Genomic DNA, 22,173 nt, shown 5'->3' with positions numbered 1-22,173 from the left:
TATATCTGTATAAGGAGCAGAGCTCAGTTTTTCCGTTACGGATCTAGAATTCCCCTTTTTTCCTTCACAGCCATTACGTTAAAGAACTAACTCCCCAGCAATATTCTAGCAGCGCCATTTGTTTCTTCCCAGCTTATTTGCATCTATACATTTTGAACCCTTTCATTATGGGCAGCTGTGTCATGTGATCTGAGTCTGACCACCAGAATAGACTATGCTCTCATGTGTAGCCAGGGGGTCATTTCTCCTGTGTGTCTGACTTTCTGTAAACTAATGGATTACATCATCAAAAGTAAAATCCCCCCCACCCAGCTCCACCCTCCTTGTTCCTCTGTATGTCCGCCCATGCATATATTGCTGCTGAAGAGATAAGTTCTGGCCTATCTTAGGGAGCAGGCGTGCAGTTATATAATAGGTCAGTCCATACAATGATTAGCTGCAGAGTTATAAAACTCCCTTGACTGTATATACTATCTGTGAGTGTTCTGTGCAGAGAGTCCAGTGTATTTCTATGAGATGCAGCTTCACACTCCCTCCTGTGTATAAAAATCTGAGAAATCTATCACTAACAGGAGGAAGAGGATACAGACTAAAGCTACATGGGATACACTGAGACTCTGCAGTGTGAGTAAAAAAGTTATATGTCACTGATATATCACAAGCAAGAGGCAAAGGAGACAGGCTGAAGCTGTATCACATAGGAATGCGCTGAGACTCTGCAGTGTTAAGGGACAGAGGTTCTATATCATTGATCTATCACTTGCTGCACTTAAATAGGACTCAGAACAGAGCAAATGCAGTGTGATGAGACTCCTCTGCAAAGCCAGAAGCATCATGGGAAATTGGATTAGGGGAACCATATCAGAGGGGAAGAAGGAACCAAGATGGCAGACAACCTATAAATGGCACATTAACTAAAACAGGTGTAGACAAGGCATACAAAGGAGCCTATACATTATTCTTTAATAATAGCCTATTCTGCACTATATAGACAAAAAATTGTGGGAGTGCCTCTTTAAAAGATAAAATTCTTACTACTCGCAGTCACCACTAGGAGGAGCTGTGGATCTTACTAAAGACAATCTGATGAGTTGAGTTTAAAGTGGTTGTCTCATCAGAAACATCTCCTTCCAAAAAGGAGACGCCATCAGCTGATCAGTTAGACTTTCCCTCGGCTGCTGCAGGGGCAATGTAGTATTACATGGAGGCCATTCCAAAAATTGTCCAATTATGTTATTCATGGACGTCTCGTGTCAACCAGAACGGGAGATGCTCTAACAGACCGCAACTCTATTCTGGCTTATAGAGTGGCGTCTTGAACATAATTTCCATACACCTAGGACATGTGGAGAAGGGTGGTCTTCATGGGACAACCCCTTTAATTGGATGGACAGACATAAGATAGATAGTCACATCCAAATCTGCATCCAGCTGTGCTGACACACACTCCACTTTTACACTTTAGATGAGCTCTGACAGTGCACTGTGTACTGGTACGATGCATTGTGAGAGATGTAGTGTGGAAACATCATGGCTCTCACAATCCAGCACTGCAGAGCATGCTCAGTATAGAGACTGACTTAAGAAAAGGCTGCAAGTAGATCCGAGGTAATATGCATGAAAGATTACTATAAATTCAGAGGAACTCTGAGTGCAGCTTTGGGTGTGACTGGAGTATAAACCATGATTGTAATCTTCACCATTACAGCTTCTAATTCCTGCAGGGTGCATTTTCTTTTCTTGCCAGTAATAAAACCTGTTTTAGTGACATTGTCCGGTATCATCAGCCCAATACATTGTTATTTTTAGTGGTGTGCAATCGTCACTGTGAAAACGGAGGTGAATGTGTGACCCCTGATGTGTGCAAGTGCAAACCTGGCTGGAGTGGACCCACCTGCGGCACATGTGAGTTTAACTGTTGTGAACTGGGTAATAATAGTAAATCTCTGGGCAGGTTTTCGGGTTTGGCAATTGCCCATGATCCCCCATTTCCTTGGATGGGACCCCTAGATTTATCCGGAGAGTGGAGCAAAAAAATATTCCGGTTCAATCTCTGTTCCAGCAGTTCGTCTGAGTAAAGCTTATATGGTAGTATTATTGTAGATGTATTGTGGTATTTTTTGCCATTGTAAGGCAATATAGTAGTTGGATATATACAGATGTAGCCATCTTTAACTTGACTGATAACTTTCTGCAGCGTGATATCACACAACAAAAGCCATTGAAAAAGTCAAGTTAAAGTTTCTTACCACGGTGTTTTTAATGCGTTAAAGGTCAAGATAAAGGCGGCTACATCTGTATGTTGGGGTATAAAGTGCGTATATATGTGTATATATATATATATATATATATATACACACACTAGTCCTTCTCAATGAATTAGAATATCATCAAAAAGTTAATTTATTTCAGTAATTCAATTCAAAAAGTGTCTCTCATATACAGTGAAGGAAATAAGTATTTGATCCCTTGCTGATTTTGTAAGTTTGCCCACTGTCAAAGACATGAGCAGTCTAGAATTTTTAGGCTAGGTTAATTTTACCAGTGAGAGATAGATTATATAAAAAAAAAACAGAAAATCACATTGTCAGAATTATATCTATGTATTTGCATTGTGCACAGAGAAATAAGTATTTGATCCCTTTGGCCAGGGGCGGACATACCGCATGTGCAGCCGGTGCAGCTGCACAAGGGCCCCGCGTGGGAAGGGGGCCCGTTCCTCTGCTGGCCGACTCAGTTCTCAGCTGCGCGATGCTGAGGACTGAGACAGAGGCCCGTGGACCACTGGCGTAGCTATAGGGGTCGCAGCGGTCGCAATTGCGACCGGGCCCCGAAGCCAGGGGGGCCCACGGCCCCCCGCACCACATCAATAAAAAGTTACTATAGTAACTCGGGCCGCGGGCCCCTGTTACTATAGTAACATACTTTACTTACCTTCCTGGTTCCGGATCGCAGCGGAGGTCCTGACGTCAGGCGCTGTGCGCAGCGCATGACGTCACAGCGCTATGCCGCCGCGCACAGCATCGAGACTACAGAACTCCCGCCGCGGCCGAAGAGGAAGGTAAGATAGCCCTGACTGGCGGGGTCCGACTCCTGGGACCCGCCAATCAGCTGTTTTGAAGGGGCCGCAGCACTCGTACGAGAGCTGCTCCCCTTCATTCCTGTCACTTCATTCCGGTCACACTGTGAATCGGTTTCGGCGATTCACAGTGTGGGCGAGTAGTGAAATGAAGGGGAAGCAGCTCTCGTACGAGTGCTGCGGCCCCTTCAAAACAGCTGATTTGCGGGTCCCGGGCGACACATCAGCTATTGATGGCCTATCCTGAGGATAGGCCATCAATGTTTAGGGACTGCACAACCCCTAAGCCTACGATGTAGCAGGCTTAGGGGGCCCATGAGACAGGATCACAGATTGTGTGATGCTGTCTGCTGGGCCCTGTATCTAAGCCAATCACATGGTAGGCTTAGATACATGGCCCATGCGTGATCCTGTCTGCTGGGCCCTGTATCTAAGCCTACCACACTGTAGGTTTAGATACAGGGCCCCAGCACACAGTAATCTTATACTGTATAAGATTACTGTCTGCTGGACCCTGTATCTAAGCCTACCTTGTGGTAGGCTTAGATACAGGGTCCCACAGACAGTATCACACATGGGCCCTGTATCTAAGCCTTAGGGTATGTGCACAGACACTAATTACGTCCGTAAGTGACGGATGTATTTCGGCCGCAAGTACCGGACCGAACACACTGCAGGGAGCCGGGCTCCTAGCGTCGTACTTATGTACGACGCTAGGAGTCCCTGCCTCGCTGTGGGACAACTGTCCTGTACTGTAATCATGTTTTCAGTACCGGACAGTTGTCCGGCAGCGAGGCAGGGACTCCTAGCGTCGTACATAACTATGATGCTAGGAGCCCGGCTCCCTGCAGTGTGTTCGGTCCGGTACTTGCGGCCGAAATACGTCCGTCAATTCCGGACGTAATTAGTGTGTGTGCACATACCCTAACACATGTGTTACTAATCATTTTTTGTGTGTTTTCTTACAGGTTCGGTCGTTGGACTACGGCGGATTCCAGGACTACTTCGATGACAGCTTTTTTTTTTATTAATAAAATGGTTAATGAGGGTTGTGTTTTTTTTTTTTATTTCAATAAAATATTTTTTCTATGTCTTTGTGGTTTTTTTTAAACTATATTACTACCGCCTTAGTAATGGCCGCCGGCTGATTGACAGCATCCATTACTAAGGCGGGGCTTAGTGTTAGCAGGTGCAGAGGCTAACACTAACCCCCTTTATTACCCCGGTACCCACCGCCACCAGGGGTGCTGGGAAGAGCCGGGTACGATCCAGTACCTGACCATCTGTAGTGATGGTCGGCCACTGGGGTGGCCGCAGGCTGGTATTATCAGGAGGGGAAAGGCCAGATACAGTGGCCCTTCCTACCCTGGTGATGCTAGGCTGCTGCTGCTTTATTGTATCTGGCTGGTTATGAAAATGGGGGGGACGCCACGTCATTTAAAAAATAATTGGAAAGAACGATGTCGGGTCCCCCCCAATTTTCATAACCAGCCAGATACAACACAGCAGCAGCAGGCAGCATTACAAGGGTGGGAAGGGCCACTGTTTTTGGCCTTCCCCAGCCTAATACTACCAGCCTGCGGCCACCCCGGTGCCTGCCCGTCACTACAGCTGGTCGGGTACTGGTTTGTACCCGGCTCTTCCCAGTACCCCTGGTGGCGGTGGGTACCGGGGTAATAATGGGGGTTAGTGTAGACTCTGCACCGGCTAACATTAAGCCTCGCCTTAGTAATGGAGGTTGTCAATCAGCCAGCGGCCATTACTAAGGCGGTGATAATAAAGTTTAAAAAGATACAAGCACATAGAAATTTTTTTTATTGAAATAAAAACACAACCCTCATTAACCATTTTATTGAGAATAAAAAAAACGCCGTCATTGAAGTCCTCGTATCCGAAGTCCAACAACCGAACCTGTAAAAAAAACACAAACACACAAAAATAATCAGTAACACATAAAGAAGCAAAATTATTATTCTTACCTTTCCTGGGTCCAGCGCTGGAGCCGCAATGTCAGCGAGCTGGGCCCTGTATCTAATCCTATCATGTGTGATACAGTCTGCTGAGCTGTGTATCTAATCCAATCATGTATGATACTGTGCTGGGCCCTATATCTAATCCGATCATGTGTGATACTGTCTGCTGAGCCACTGTATCTAATCCTATCATGTGTGATACTGTCTGCTGAGCCACTGTATCTAATCCTATAATGTGTGGTACTGTCTGCTGAGCCACTGTATCTAATCCTATCATGTGTGATACTGTCTGCTGAGCCACTGTATCTAATCCTATCATGTGTGGTACTGTCTGCTGAGCCACTGTATCTAATCCTATCATGTGTGGTACTGTCTGCTGAGCCACTGTATCTAATCCTATCATGTGTGATACTGTCTGCTGGGCCACTGTATCTAATCCTATCATGTGTGATACTGTCTGCTGAGCTGTGTATCTAATCCTATCATGTGTGATACTGCCTTCTGAGCCACTGTATCTAATCCTATCATGTGTGATACTGTCTGCTCAGCCACTGTATCTAATCCTATCCATAGTTTATAGGGTCGTAGTGCTATAGATATGCTATGCTGTCTCCTATACACACACTTTTTTTTGGGGCGGACACATATGTATTGGGGCTATTTCCCGGACATTTTAAGCCCTGAGGGTATGTTCACACGGCAGCGTCTGTTACGGCTGAAATTACTGTGCTGTTTTCAGGAGAAAACAGCACCGTAATTTCAGCCGTAATGGCATGTGCAGGCGTCTTTTGCTGCGTCCACTACGGAAGTAATTGAAGCTGGTTTTCCATGGAGTCCATGGAAAACGGCTCCATTTACATCTGAAGAAGTGACAGGCAGTTTTTTACGCGCCGCCTTTCGACAGCGGCGCGTAAAAAAAAATGACCATCGGCACAGAACATCGTAAGACCCATTCAAATGAATGGGCAGATGTTTTCCGACGCTTTTGAGCCGCATTTTCGGATGTAATTCAATGCTAAAACGCCCAAATTACGTCCGTAAATAGTGTGTGTGTGAACCCAGCCTTAGTGACGCCCCGGCTGCTAGTGCTGCATTGTTGGGTCACTTAGGAGACCCAGCGATGCAGCTGAAAGCGGACCGTCGGCCATGAGAAGTTTGCGGGGTGGGGGGGGGGGGGCCCTGGCACATTATCTGCACAGGGGCCTTTTGCAGTCTGTGTCCGCCACTGCCTTTGGCAAACAAGACTTAATACTTGGTGGCAAAACCCTTGTTGGCAAGCACAGCAGTCAGACGTTTTTTTGTAGTTGATGATGAGGTTTGCACACATGTTAGATGGAATTTTGGCCCACTCCTCTTTGCAGATCATCTGTAAATCATTAAGATTTCGAGGCAGTCGCTTGGCAACTCGGATCTTCAGCTCCCTCCATAAGTTTTCGATGGGATTAAGGTCTGGAGACTGGCTAGACCACTCCATGACCTTAAAGGAACAGTGTCACCCCAAAAAAAAATTTTGTATCAGTTTATATTTATTTGTGTGTTTGTGTGTTACTTTTTTTTATTTTTACACTTTTTCTTCCCTATAGGGGCTGCCATTTTTTTTTCCATTTCTGTATGTGTCGATTAACGACACATACAGACATGGAATACGGCAGCTACAGTCCCATAGTGAATGCGAACGGGACTCGTTTCATCCACTATGGTGTACGCCGTCTGTGTGGGAATGGCGCATGTGCCGCTCCCACACAGTCCAAGTTGAACTGTGCGCCGTCCGGCGCCATTTTCCTGTGGACCGGAAGTCGCGGCCGGACAGTAAGATTACTACTTCCGGTCGCGGCTTTCGGACTTGTGCACTTGGAGCAGCGGCAGCAGACGGAGCGGACGGACCGGAGGGAGCGGCGACGTCAGGAGCAGGTAAGTTATTTCTATGTATGTACGTGGTTTAGTGTGTGTTTACTAATGTATGTAAACCTACTACACTGTGTGTTAGCTCAAAAAATGGCGACACACAGTGTAGGAGGTTTGACCGTTCAATCATCTCCATGCCACGCCGCATTGAGAACACCTCAGCAGTGCCACAGGCTGATCGCCTCCATGCCATGCCGCATTGATAACACCTCAGCAGTGCCACAGGCTGATCGTCTCCATGCCACGCCGCATTTATAACACCTCAGCAGTGCCACAGGCTGATCGTCTCCATGCCACGCCGCATTGATAACCCCTCAGCAGTGCCACAGGCTGATCGCCTCCATGCCACGCCGCATTGATAACCCCTCAGCAGTGCCACAGGCTGATCACCCCCATGCCACGCCGCATTGATGACCCCTCAGCATTGCCACAGGCTGATCGCCTCCATGCCACGCCGCATTGATAACCCCTCAGCAGTGCCACAGGCTGATCGTCTCCATGCCACACCGCATTGATAACCCCTCAGCAGTGCCACAGGCTGATCGCCTCCATGCCACGCCGCATTGATGCAGTAATTCATACAGAGTCGGAGCCACGGCCAGGTATTGAGGGCAGATACTGGACAGACTTCTCAGTACGACAACATTTCGGTATTAGATATCATTTTTGAAATTGGGCTTATATAATATTCTAATTTTCTGAGACACTAAATTTTGGGGTTTTCATTAACTGTTCCCATAATCCTCAACACTAAAAGAAAAAAATGCTGGTAATAGATCCCTCTGTGTGTAATGAATCTATAGAATATACGAGAGACACGTTTTGAATTGAATTACTGAAATAAATTAACTTTTTGATGATATTCTAATTAATTGAGAAGGACTAGTATATATATATATATATAATACATCTTGGGGGAGGGGGGGGTGGCTCTGCTTTGCTTGTTTCCCATAGGGTACTATCAGCTAAAAAAACAGCCCTAAATATGAAACATCCTTCATATTCACAACATAAGGAGAATGAAATTCCTTTAATCCAGCACCCAGTCATCCAGCACTTTCAATAGTCCAGCGCTTAGTTCCTTATTAAAACTGCCTGATAATCTGGATCCTTGATGCTGTTTTATAGTTTATAATTCTTTAATATTTGCTCTCCATGTTCTGGTTTCCTATTGAGCTTCTGCTGGGCTTGTGCATATATACAGCAGCCAGTCTGAACAGGCAGAGCTGCAGTGTAAAGCATGAGAAAGGGACAGAGCAGCAGCCTGAGTTTCTAGTCAAACAGGAGATGCGTTTAGAACTACCATATACTCCATTAGACAATGCAGCTATGCTGGAGTCACTGATTATAGCTGTGCCCTGATGATAGGTAATACGTGCACATCACCCATAGGTCGTGGCTTACATTTTCTAGACCACATACGTATGTGTCCATTTTGATCCTTTCTGGGTATTAACGTGTTAATTATTCATTGGATTCTTTTGCAGCGGTGTGCCAGCCTGTGTGCCTCAATGGCGGAACGTGTCTGAGGTCCAATATCTGTCTATGTCCTAATGGATTTTTCGGTGCTCAATGCCAGAATGGTGAGCCTCAGCTTGTATTATTGTAGTGGAACCCTGACCAGTATGACAGATCCATTGACTTATAATGGGGTCTGTCAGGTGCTGTTGGGGTTCTGGTATTTTTAGTGGTAAGAATAACGCTACAGATTTCACTATTTTAGCCTTGGGGTTTGCTAGACTCTGAAGATACCTGGGGCACCATGGGGCAGTGACATGGGGGAGGGTACCACCACTGATTCCTGCCATCAAAAACACCGGAGCTCGAAGGAACTGAAAAAAAAACACGTGAACAGAGACTAACAATAGTGAAGTATACGGCTAATCCGATCCACGGAATATATCTCACTGACATTGTGGGGTCAAGAAGGAAAACCCACTTGCCCATCTCAGGGAAAAATTAACCACATTCGCAATTGCACCCCCCCCCCCCCCCCTGTAATGTGTTAAATGCAATTTTTGACGTGATTTTGACACGGATGCAGCTATTTGAAAGAAACAGTTCTAGGATATTGTTCCATGAAAACCACCGTTTTTTTTACTGCATTGCAAAAATTAGATTTTTAACAAAATACTATTCACTACAATAGCAAATCTGGTCCCTGCAGTAAATGAGCACAATATCCAATATACATAAAAAACTGTGCATGTGATGCTGAATGCAGCTCTGGATTATAATGCAGGATGTAACTCAGGATCAGTATAGGATAAGTAATGTAATGTTATGTACACAGTGACTCCACCAGCAGAATAGTGAGTACAGCTCTGGAGTATAATACAGGATGTAACTCAGGATCAGTACAGGATAAGTAATGTAATGTATGTACACAGTGACTCCACCAGCAGAATAGTGAGTGCAGCTCTGGAGTATAATACAGGATGTAACTCAGGATCAGTACAGGATAAGTAATGTAATGTATGTACACAGTGACTCCACCAGCAGAATAGTGAGTGCAGCTCTGGAGTATAATACAGGATGTAACTCAGGATCAGTGCAGGATAAGTAATGTAATGCATGTACACAGTGCCTCCACCAGCAGAATAGCGAGTGCAGCTCTGAAGTATAATACAGGATGTAACTCAGGATCAGTATAGGATAAGTACTGTAATGTATGTACACAGTGACTCCACCAGCAGAATAGTGAGTGCAGCTCTGGAGTATAATACAGGATATAACTCAGGATCAGTACAGGATAAGTAATGTAATGTTATGTACACAGTGACTCCACCAGCAGAATAGTGAGTGCAGCTCTGGAGTATAATACAGGATGTAACCCAGGATCAGTACAGGATAAGTAATGTAATGTATGTACACAGTGACTACACCAGCAGAATAGTGAGTGCAGCTCTGGAGTATAATACAGGCTGTAACTCAGGATCAGTGCAGGATAAGTAATGTAATGTATGTACACAGTGACTCCACCAGCAGAATAGTGAGTGCAGCTCTGGAGTATAATACAGGATGTAACTCAGGATCAGTACAGGATAAGTAATGTAATGTATGTACACAGTGACTCCACCAGCAGAATAGTGAGTGCAGCTCTGGAGTATAATATAGGCTGTAACTCAGGATCAGTGCAGGATAAGTAATGTAATGTATGTACACAGTGACTTGTATGTAAACTGTAAAATGATGTTCAGTAATGGACAGTCACATATTATATGGTTTTCTAGTAATCGACTGATGATATTTTTCAGCGATCTGCAGTCCTTCATGTAAGAACGGTGGTCAGTGTATGAGGAATAATATCTGCAGTTGTCCTGAAGGCTACACTGGAAAAAGGTGTCAGACAAGTAAGTGACCCCATGCTTGATAAAAAGGATCATCTGGGTCCTCACATTACGAGTGGGGTAGATGGGCTTTTGTGATATGTAAATTGGGTTATCAGCTAATTACCAAGAGACTATGACTGGATCCAACCAGAAGGTCCGGACAGGTTTCCTGCATCCAAACATGATAAAGAAAAGTATACAGGAAAACTCAATGCAGAAAATGCCCTATAGTTATACTAGGGGTGTAGCTATAGAGGTGCAGAGGTAGTAGTCAGACCGGGCTCTGGTGCCTGAAGGAGCCCAAATGCCCCTCTACCACATAAGAGTGAGTGAGGGTATTACAGATGTGTATTTTATCTTTGTTTCTGTGTCAGCCCCAGATGCCCCCATAACAGTGTTTGCACCAGCTACAGAGTCCCCAATGTCTCACAACAATGCCGGCTTGCTACATTTGCCACTAGGCAGAGCTTGTTGTATATATATTTATATTACTCCCATTGACTTTAAGGAGGGTTGTCAAGTTTAGAAATCCCATTTTCATATACCCATTAATCGAGTTAATAGAAGAGGGGGGGTCCTCTATTCGGGACCCTCATCGCTTGGTCAGAGTAGAGAGCAGTTACATAGAGCGTCTCCCTATTACACAGACAACACGTGGATATAAATGGATACTGTGTAATACTTCAGTTCTCCTGTGGCGGCGCTGCAGGGAAATTAAACACTTACAGCCAGGCTTCCCCACATATTACAGCTGATCGCTGGGGATCCCAGCAGGGGGAAACTTTGTGGTTAGCATATTTTCTAGGGACCTTCTATCAAGTAGGGATTGTCCAAAGCGGAGAACCCCTTTAATGAGACTTGTATAAATATGTATGCAGTGTGCTGCCCACTAGTGGTGGATGCAGGTATCCAGAATTTTAGTAGGAAAGCCCAGGGCTACTGAAAGCACCACTGCTGCAATTGAGGGTTCACTTTGATCTGTATGTGATAGAATTGAGGGCAGTGGGGTCATTGCTCTTTCAGTCCATAGGCAAACATAGCTATAAAGGGTGTAGACGTAGCAGCTGCTTTGTGTCCTGGTGCATGAAGGGTCCTATAGGTTCCTCTGCCATATAAAAATGAGGGTATTCCACATTCCCCCCATATAAGTTGCCTGTCCTGTTCCTCATAACAATGCCAACTAGAATCTTTTGTAAAATTGAAGCAACTATTCAGCACCCATTGCATTCCATAGGCTGGCTAGTCACCCATTCATGTGGATCACCATCTCTAGTCCTGAGCCAATATTGTCACCTTCGCACCACTGGTATTGTCACTCCGATTGTGACCCCTTAGGCTCTGTTCACATCGGCACTCATCAATTCCGTTGTTCCGCTTCATCAAAGGAGCAGAACAACAAAACTAATGGAGTGCTGGATTTCTCATACAACAGACACAATGGCGCCCGTCGGACCTCATTGACTATAATAGGGTCTGTGGCGTTCCGCCTTGGTGTACGCTGCTGCTCTATTTTTTCCGTCAAATGGGACGGAATCTGTGACCGTCGCGCCGAAAGCAGTCTCCAACACGGATGTGAACAGAGCCTTATGTAGTGACATGAACGCAGGACATGGATCTCTGTGTAACTTGCAAAATTTGCCTGTCAGGAATCTAGAAAAGCTGTGTGACAACCCCCTGCAACTTTCTACTATTCTTTTGCGTTTCAATTCCTCACCATGTTCACAATATGTGATTGCGGTCAGTGAATAGAAACACTCCTGTTTACATCCAGTCGCTAAAAACTCATACAGATCTATAAACTCTCATAATTGAGTGTTTGTTACAGTTGTATCCTGTCTAGACAATCCTCTGTGAGCTTAACAGTTTAAATTTCAGACTGATACATTTTACCTCCACTGATACATTGTAGCAAACGGAACACAGAGGAAAGATTTGTGCTGCTGCTGTGTTTAGCTCTCAGAGGATTATCTAGACTGGATACAATTGTAACAAACCATTTGCTGAGAGCAGAAATCGATATGTACAAGTTTCAGTCTCTGGAGGTAAATAAGAGTGGTCCCATTCACTGACAGCGAGCAAAGATCTTGAAAGAGGTGAGGAATTAAAATAAGAAGTATATTAGAAAGTTGCAGAACTTTTCATTATATAAGGATTACGTTTTATTTACAGAGATTAACCCTCGCTGAACTCGTTGTAATTTGGGAATGTTAACTATTTGTTTCTTAGGTGTCTGTGATCCGACCTGTATGAACGGAGGGAAATGTGTGGGACCCAATGTTTGCTCCTGTCCATCGGGCTGGAAGGGAAAACGATGCAACACACGTAAGAGATTATTACACATGGATAACCCTATAGTATCATAGTAGCCAACATTTTTTTTTTTTTTCCAGGGACACTTAGGGTGTGGTGTCTTTGGTGGGTGTGGCTTGTGGGGGTGTGGCTTATCTAATTGGGTGTGGCTTTCCAGAATTTCTGCATAGAAATAAACGAACAAAAATTTCTGCACTAGTTTGGCTGACAACTATTTTGGTAGCCAGTGTATCTCGCTGGTTTTCCGGTTGTATACAGGCAGGTGATGTCTCACTTTATCACTAGAGCTAGGTGATATGTGCTGACCACTACTGGTAGTGTAAAAAACAGCGTAGATAGTGCCACACTCCGTGCCCCTTACAGATGGTGCTCCACACTGCCCCCAGTAGATAGTGCCACACACTGCTCCCTGTAGATAATACCACACACTGCTCCTTGTAGTTGCCATGCACTGCTTCCTGTAGATAATAGCACAGTACCTTCTGTAGATAGTGCCACACAGACCCCTGTACATAGTGCCAGAAAGCCCCCCTTGCAGATAGTGCCAGACAGCCACCTTGTAGATAGTGCCATACAGCCCCCTGTAGATAGTGCCACACAGCACCCTGTAGAAAGTGCCACACAGCACCCTGTAGATAGAGCCACACAGCCCCCCTGTAGATGATGCCACACAGCACCCCGTAGATGATGCCACACAGCCTCCCTGAAGATGATGCCATACAGCCTCCCTGTACTTGATGCCACAGAGCCCCCCTGTAGATGATGCCATACAGCCCCCTTGTAGATGCCACGCTTTGGCCAGGGATACCTCTGCTGGAGGAGCCCCTGACATCACTGTCCATAGACAGTGACGTCAGGGGATCCCCCTGGACCAGAATGTAATGTCAGGGGAAATCCCAGAGCAGGAGTACCGGATAGAGCACTACTAGCACTCTGCCTGGGACTGCTGCTCTGCTCCTGACATACTGTCCATATATGGACAGTGATTTCAGGGGCTTCCCCAGAGCAAAAGCAGAGACTTCTTCTCTGGGGAAGCTCCTGACATCACTGTCTATATACGGACAGTGAAGTCAGGGGCTGCGTCTATGAGTGGAATCCTAGGCAGAGCATCGGCAATGCTCTGGCCGGGGATTCCGCTGCAGGAGGTGCCCTGCCCTGACGTCACCTTCCTTATATGGACTGTGAAGTCAGGGGCTCCGTCTATGATCGGAATCCCCGGCCAGGGCATCGGCAATGCATTGGCCGAGGATTCCGGCGCTCCAAGAGGAGTGAATGGCAGAACAGGAAGCAGATAGTTTACTGATCTGCCATAGTATTCAATTGTATCTGTATCCTGAGGACGCAGATACAATTGAGTGTAGCAAGTCCCGGTACAGTAATTTGATGGGACGGTCTCTGTAAATTCGGGACAGTCCCGGCAAATTCGGGACTGTTGGCAAGTATGTAGTATAATTGACTTTGGTCTATCTATTATAGCTGTGTTTCAAAAGCCGACCCCGATGGACCTCACCCCCACCATTTTACCTAAAGAAAAAGAAACCTCTGCCAGTAGTAAAGAATCCTGCACTGGGTCCTGGCTGCCATCTCCCCCAGCCACCATGGCCAGGACCAGAAGTTCTGCGGGTGCATGTGTGTAAATATGAATTGCACTACTAGAACTTCTGGTCATGGGGAGTAAGAATAACGGATCTCCACAAGAACACCGGGACCTGGTGTAGTCACCTGAATACAGCATTCTCTGTTGGTAGGGCCCCAAATACCACAAGTTTTCTTTTATGTGGCAGATGGGTCATTGTACGGTAAAATTGTATCTTCTTATTTCTAAGGCCAAGGGAAGCCCAGGGCTTCTTAACGCACCACTTCTACAATTAAGGGTCCACTATGGTCTGTATAGGGCAGAATTGGGGTCTTATTCAGTCACTCGATTGTAACTAGTCCCATTTATTTTATTTAAAGCTAACATTTCCCAGTGCTGAGCGCGGCGTTCTGTATAATGGGAGTTTATATGACGTCTCTTCACTTTGTCTATTTTGTTACTTAATTGCACTTTCACGTTTCCCCAGCAATCTGTCTCCAGAAGTGCAGGAATGGGGGCGACTGTATTGGCCCAAATACCTGTCAGTGCCCGCCAGAATGGGAAGGGGCTCAGTGCCAGACACGTAAGTGATATGAGCCCGTCCAGTGTTGGTTTACATTTTCATAATCTTCTGGGGAAAAAAAAATTCTGTGTTTAATGGGTTTTTACTATTTATTCAGCCCTCTGCAATTACAAGTGTTTATATGGAGGGCGCTGCACGGCCCCTAATGTGTGTTCCTGCCGTCCTGGCTATACTGGCGCCACGTGTGGTCACAAATTACAGGTAAGAGGTATTTTCTGGGATAGTAGAGAATGTATTATATATTGTCCCTGGTTTATAGATGTACTGTGTATAACCTGGAACACACAAGGGAACAAAAATCAACGGCAATAATCAAAATTTGAAATCTCACATTGATCTGCTGCTGTTCTGTCCCTCCTCCTTGCTTTATACTGCAGTTATGCTCTATTTGATCACAGCTATGATAATATAATTATCTATTGGAGTCTGAGGTAGTCTGCAATCCACCTCCTGATACATTAGAGGTTCAGGCTGCTCATTATTACACAGCTATGATCAGTGACTCCAGCTAAGCTGCATTGTCTATTGGAGTCTGGTGTAGTCTGAAATCCACCTCCTGTCTCATCAGAGGCTCAGGTAACGGCTTTGTCACTCTTTCAGGCTCCACTCCATTAAGTTACAAATATGACAGCTGCATTGCCGCTTGGATTCTCAGGTAGTCTAAAGTTGACCTCCTTTTCAGAAATGCCCTACTCCATGCTTTAAACTGAAGCGCTGCTCTATTAGGGAATATATATATATATATATATATATATATATATATATATATATATATATAATCAGTGACTCTAGCTTAGCTGCATTGTCTATTAAAATCTGCTATGGTCTGAAATAAACCTCCTGTCCGATCAGAGGTTTAGGGTTCTGCTCTGTCCCTCCCCCATTCTTTATACTCCTTTGTTTCTCAGCCTATTTCTACAAGACTTTGTATAAAGGAGCGGTTATAAAGAGCGTCTCTCTCTCCGGAGAACCTGTCCTGTCCTGCATTACACAGACAAATCATTGATATGAATGGGCAGTGTGTCATGCTTAATTTCCCCTGTGGTGGTGCTGCAGGGAAATCTAACACTTACTGCCGCAGAATACAGATGATCGCTGGGGTCCCAGCTGGGGGACACTTTGTGATCAGCTTATTGTCTCCAAAGCAGAGAACTCTTTTTTAGGAATGATACGGTATCGTTATAGCACACTTTATCCTGTCTATGAAAATATTTCAAGCCAAAAATCGAAAAACAAACTCAAAGACAAAAGACACATGAAGAAGGAAGCGGAAAATAAACACAAACAAACTCTACAGCGAAAATTTACAAAGATAAAAAAAGACAGAAAACATACAGATACAGCAATGAATAGAGATAATAAACACATACAAAAAGCAGAGCACAAACAACTTGGATCTATAGGCTCCACCTCCTTACAGACCCCTCCTCTCTAGTCTATCTGCTCCATACTAGAATCAAAATAAGTTTTGCATATACTGACTTTCTGCTGAGCTTGTGCTTATACACAGCAAATAATCTGAACAAGCAGTGCTGCAGTGTAAAGCATGGGGGTAGAAAAGCAGCCTGAGCATCAGTTATATGTTGATATTGACCTGTGCATTAATACACCCGAAACGATCTCAGGCCTGCATGAGGCTGGACTTCCTCAGGAAGCAGTGTATACTTCAGGATAGGGTGCTTCAGGTTGCCTAGGAACCACTTGAGTTCCTGTCTAGGTGACCACCATTTAATACTCGTGTCGTTCTTTGTAGCTAGATGTACATAATTGGAAGTTCTGCCTACTAGGGACTGCCCCTCCATGCTACACAGACTTGTTTTAGGTCCCTCCTACTAAGGCATTAGGAAGATTGCAGATGAAATCATTCAGCTTCAGGGTGCAAACAAGTAAGATAAGGGGGGAAAGAGGTAGAAACAAGAAAGACTGTACTCATTTACAGCAGCTGAGTCAGGTTGCTTTCCCTTATTCACCTTGCTCTAATTATTGGAAGTGCTCCCTCTGGTGGCCAACATAGGAAAACATGTTGAATTATTATTTAATATTTAATACTTCCCATCATGTGGAAGAAAAAAAAAAATACTGCAAAAAAACGTAAAAAAATATAATAAAAATAAGTAACTTACTTAAAAAAAAAAAATGTAATTCACGAGACATTCCCTTTAAAGGGACCATCTATAGTCATGGGGGTTGTCGGTGGTCATCTCTTTTACATTTCTTCCATTTTCAGGCACTCCGAGGATAAATTGATGTATTTACTGAGAACCCACAGAAGAGAAATGGCAACGTCAGACATTACTAATCAACTTCAGAAATGTAACTTAGAAGATTGTGTGATATGAGACGATCTCACGAGATAATCTCGGTGGAGAAGACACAGAGAATGAAGATGTCTCCGCAGCTCGAGTATAAGAGAAGAATTGAGTACCACAAGGGAGTGTTGTGTCTGAGCTGAAACTGTATCATAAGGACAGTCCAAAGATGTTGTTATTGTAAGATAAAGAATGGCAATTCCTTTATCTGTCTCTCTATATATATATATATATGGGCATTTCCTTAAAAGACAATGCAGAACACATGTAAATGCGTAAAGATGCCGCCTTGTAATCTGTAAGTAGTAACCAAACTAGCCAAATAAATACAGATGTAGCAGTGCTGAGTTTGTTATTTAACATCATGGGGCAACATTATGTCTTGTGATGATTGGATATAGGTTTATCTGCAGTCCTATGTAAAACAGCAGATTACACACCATGATATTATGAGAACTTTTGCTGAATGACAAACTCAGCTCTGCTACATATGTACTTTGTTTGGTGGTAAAATAGCAGCAGACATTTAAAAAATCATTAGAGTTTGGCTCTTTGGGTTCTTTGTACATTTTTTTTTTTTTGCTAAATAAAAACGAACCCTCATGTGGAGAAGATGTATATAATTCCATGGTACAGATATAATCTGCAATCTATAAATATATTACAACATGGTTTTGTTTTTAATACTATAATTTAAAAGAGCTATTTTAAGGGAACCTGTCAGTGGGGGTCCGACCTCCAGGATCACTGCCGATCAGCGCAACGAAGGGTCATGGCACTTGCATGAATCAAAGTTTTTTGGGGTGCCCGGTCAAAACATTGTGTGGATCACCTCCTCCCATAGGAGACACAGAAAGTCCTAAAAATCAGGCTATAGGTAAAACAACACATAATAATGTAATAAATCCATCCTAAGGTGCAGAAGGTTCTTGACTGTTGGGCAGGTGAATGACACTGGCGTGGATTAAGTGGGTATTGGGCATCAAGGGTGGGGTGAGGTGTTGTATAGGCGCCTTAAAGAGGACCTGTCACCTCTCCTGGCTATTTTAGAAAATACTTGTATTCCTCATTAAATTACAATGTGCCGTTCCTCTGTTATTCCTCTTAGAAATTTATGAATAAATTGACTACGGAGTGTCACCATTGCCTTTGTCAAAGGGGCGTGTCCCTACATAGTCTGAGACAGCGAGCACTGATTGGACAGTATCAGTCTGTGGAGGGACACACACCCCAACCGGTAACACCCAGTTGTCAATTTATTCATAAATTGATAAGAGGAATAACAGAGGAACAACACAACATAGAGCTCTAGGAAAAAAAGATGCTCCAGAATTGTTTTTCATGGGGAATACAAGTTTTTATTCCAACAGACATGTCAGGAGATGAGAGGGGCCTTCTTTAAGTAGGAAATATCAAGGGCCCTTAATCCTACCTTGTACACTGATTTTTTTTTTTAAGAACATCAGCCTGTAGACTTCAATTCAACTAGAATTTGTGATTAGCTCCCAAAATTACATGTAAGAAGGTAACAATCTATTTTGATATCTTAATATCATTTAAAGGAACACTCCGAGCAAAACTGATACACTGTGTTATTCCTAGAGCAGGGGGTGGAGCATGACACAGGGATACTCTCTTTGGTGTTCTATTACTCTATGTGTCATGCTCCACCCCTTCAGTCCCTGCACTAGGCAGCACACAATGTATCCGTCTTGTCCAGGGTTCCTTTAGCCTTAAAGGAGAATGCCATCTAAATCCATCTGGGGGTGGAGTTTACAATGATGTCACACCCGCATTCCTTATAATCAGGTTGTTTTTAATTTATTTTTTAAGTTTAGCATGATCATTTGTAAGAAAAAAAATGTAATATTATTTTGTTTAATATTATTGTATCTGGTGTTCCACTTCAATGGACGGAATAAAGGGTTTGTATAATTGGTGACAATACTAATAGAGAGGGTTCCTAGCTCATGACCCCCATTGTCACAAACTAACCTCAGGACAAGGAGTGAACCCTCTTTGTCACTATGGGATTTGGCTCAGGGCCGGCAGCGATCAGCAAATGCAGTCGATAAATATTCCGGGTCAAATCCAAAACTAGAAAGCAAATAAAACACCTTCACGGTAAACACGACGCTCGGATCCATATTAGTCGGGCAATGCTAAAGTGGTCAAGGGCAGATATATATTAATATGGATGCTCGGCAACAAATTTGATGCACGCTGGCCCTTTAAGGCCGGGTTCACATGTCGCGTAAATACTGCAGATTTAGTTGTCCGCCCAGTGTGAACATACACTTTAGCCGATTTTTTTTTTCCACATACAGTTAGGCAAATAATCTCATCACAGAAAACCCCTTTCATTTTGGGTTGGGTCCTGTCATCCCCAAAAAACAGTAGTGTAGAATAATATTACATGGCTGCAGTCAGATAATGGCCATCTACGTAATACATGGGAAGCTCGAGTCCTCCAGAGCAAGAACTGCTCGTACAAAGTGGCTCTCTTTTCTGGGACATAGATGGGATCTGAGCCGATACATACACATTAGCATTTAAAAGGCTTCATCTAGAAACAGCGCCACACCTATCCACAGGTCGTGTCTGGTATTGCAGCTCTGCCCTATTGAAGTGACTGGAGCTTTGCTGCAATACCACACACAACCTGTGGATAGGTGTGGAGCTGTGAAAGACAGCAACCATGTTCTTTTAATCCTGGGCATATTTATTCTTTTTGAGGGGGGAGGGTGTAAAAAAAAAAAAAAAAAAAACATTTCCACCGTTGTTTTTGTTTTATTTCTATGCCGTTTACTGTGCGGTTTACCTACATCTTATCTATTATCTATGGGCCATTATGATTACAGCGAAGCCAAATATGTGTAATTTTATATGTTTGATCATTTTCATTTAATAAAACAATTTTTATGTAAGAACATTTTTTTGTCACTTTTTTTAAAACTTTATTGATCATTATTAAAATTTTTTGGTCTTACAAGTGGATCATTGATAATTTTTCGTTTTTAAGAATATATCTGTATTACAATGCATTATTGCCTGCCAATGGAAACTAATAGACATCTACACATGGCAGCGCTGGCGACCTTTGTCCGTACCCCGGCTGCCATTTATAACTTTCGGAGATTAGTAAAGGTAGCGACCCTTATTTATACCTATACTTGTGAATTAATGAGACGGGACATGAGGGAGACCCTCAAAAGCAGTGGACAAGGTGTCATGTACATTGCACCGCACAAGTTTTCCCCCTAATGCCCCGCCCATGCATAAAGGATACGCCCCCAAACTAAGGCATTTAAAATACAACGAATAGATATGACCTCCTTTCATCACACCACAAAACGAACAGACCCCCTAAACAAATACAGACCCCAGACTTGACCCCATCAATACAGACCCTCTAAAATAATTCAGTCCTCAGACCGGACGTGCAGATGTTGCCCTCTCCCCGTTCCTGCCTGCCTCTTCACCCCCCCCCCCCGGGTGCCGCTTGTTTGCGGTGGCGCCCATGTGTGAAGAGGACAGCAGGAACGGGGAGAGGTGTATATTTTATCAGAACCTGGGGACATGTGATTTATTTTTTGGGTAGTGACTTCCTGGAAGACTTGGCATGCATGTTTATATCTCTTAGGTGCTAAAGGGTTTGACATCTCGCCCATTGCCTCAGGTGGCCAGCTGGCACGGTTACCTCCTAGTTTTGGCAAGTAGTATGGGCATGACCATAGGTATGTATGGAGACGACTCCCGGACTGACGCACTGAGCAGCTATGTATATAGAGGTGTATTCTCGCTGGAGCAGGGCTACTCGCCCGTGGTGGAAGGGCACAATGACAATGCCGGTCCAGACACGAGATTCCAGGTGTGATACAATCAGTTCTGCTCCCACAGTATTTATGGGATTTGTCAGATACCTTCCGCCTCTGTGACGGGCAATTAAAGGGAGTGCAAGAAATACCATTGACCACAGGTTTCTGCCATCTCCGACTGCCAGGTATCACCGTCCTGCACCGCGTGTTGTAATGTTACCTCTGCAGTGTATGCTTCTTCTCAATGTGGCCTCAATCCGGTACGGATCCATAATACGGTGCCCATCTCCTACTACGTGCCCAAAATGTACTTCCAATTTTATATGTGGCGTCATACATCACATGACTGAGACATTCTCCCCCTGAAGCATCGCTGCTATTGGAGACTGCTGTATGAGGACATCGAGAAGAGATAGAAGAGAGGAGATAATAAAGTTGATACACGCCACATACACCACTTCTTGACCCAATTTGTGCCAGAATGCTGAGACATTTTGCTTAGTAAATCTCCCGATTTCATTACTTATCTTGTATAATGATCCTGAGTTACATCCTATATTATACTCCAGAGCTGCACTCACTATTCTGCTGGTGGAGTCACTGTGTACATACATTACATTACTTATCCTGTACTGATCCTGAGTCACATCCTGTATTATACTCCAGAGCTGCACTCACTATTCTGCTGGTGGAGTCACTGTGTACATACATTACATTACTTATCCTGTACTGATCCTGAGTTACATCCTGTATTATACTCCAGAGCTGCACTCACTATTCTGCTGGTGGAGTCACTGTGTACATACATTACATTACTTATCCTGTACTGATCCTGAGTTACATCCTGTATTATACTCCAGAGCTGCACTCACTATTCTGATGGTGCAGTCACTGTGTACATACATTACATTACTTATCCTGTACTGATCCTGAGTTACATCCTGTATTATACTCCAGAGCTGCACTCACTATTCTGCTGGTGGAGTCACGGTGTACATACATGACATTACTTATCCTGTACTGATCCTGAGTTACATCCTGTATTATACTCCAGAGCTGCACTCACTATTCTGCTGGTGGAGTCACTGTGTACATACATTACATATCCTCTACTGATCCTGAGTTATATCCTGTATTATACTCCAGAGCTGCACTCACTATTCTGCTGGTGGAGTCACTGTGTACAAACATTACATTACTTATCCTGTACTGATCCTGAGTTACATCCTGTATTATACTCCAGAGCTGCACTCACTATTCTGCTGGTGGGGTCACTGTGTACATACAT

General features: G+C 44.1%; 1 protein-coding gene across 1 annotated transcript in view; it reads left to right on the top strand.

Annotated features, from left to right (window-relative positions):
- The window catches only part of VWDE (von Willebrand factor D and EGF domains), a 120,834-nt gene extending 103,786 nt beyond the window's left edge, over nucleotides 1–17,048 (top strand). The window contains exons 24-30 of the mRNA XM_075828769.1: nucleotides 1,810–1,905; nucleotides 8,445–8,540; nucleotides 10,215–10,310; nucleotides 12,516–12,611; nucleotides 14,663–14,758; nucleotides 14,856–14,959; nucleotides 16,986–17,048. Coding sequence (XP_075684884.1) covers nucleotides 1,810–1,905; nucleotides 8,445–8,540; nucleotides 10,215–10,310; nucleotides 12,516–12,611; nucleotides 14,663–14,758; nucleotides 14,856–14,959; nucleotides 16,986–17,000 — 599 coding nt within the window. The 3' untranslated portion in view covers nucleotides 17,001–17,048. The remainder of the gene's footprint in view (nucleotides 1–1,809; nucleotides 1,906–8,444; nucleotides 8,541–10,214; nucleotides 10,311–12,515; nucleotides 12,612–14,662; nucleotides 14,759–14,855; nucleotides 14,960–16,985) is intronic.
- Nucleotides 17,049–22,173: the final 5,125 nt, after the last annotated feature.

Source organism: Rhinoderma darwinii, chromosome 5 (assembly GCF_050947455.1).
Source record: "Rhinoderma darwinii isolate aRhiDar2 chromosome 5, aRhiDar2.hap1, whole genome shotgun sequence".
NCBI lineage: Eukaryota > Metazoa > Chordata > Amphibia > Anura > Rhinodermatidae > Rhinoderma > Rhinoderma darwinii.
Note: the sequence above shows the minus strand (reverse complement) of the source record. Positions and strands in the feature narration are given on the sequence as shown.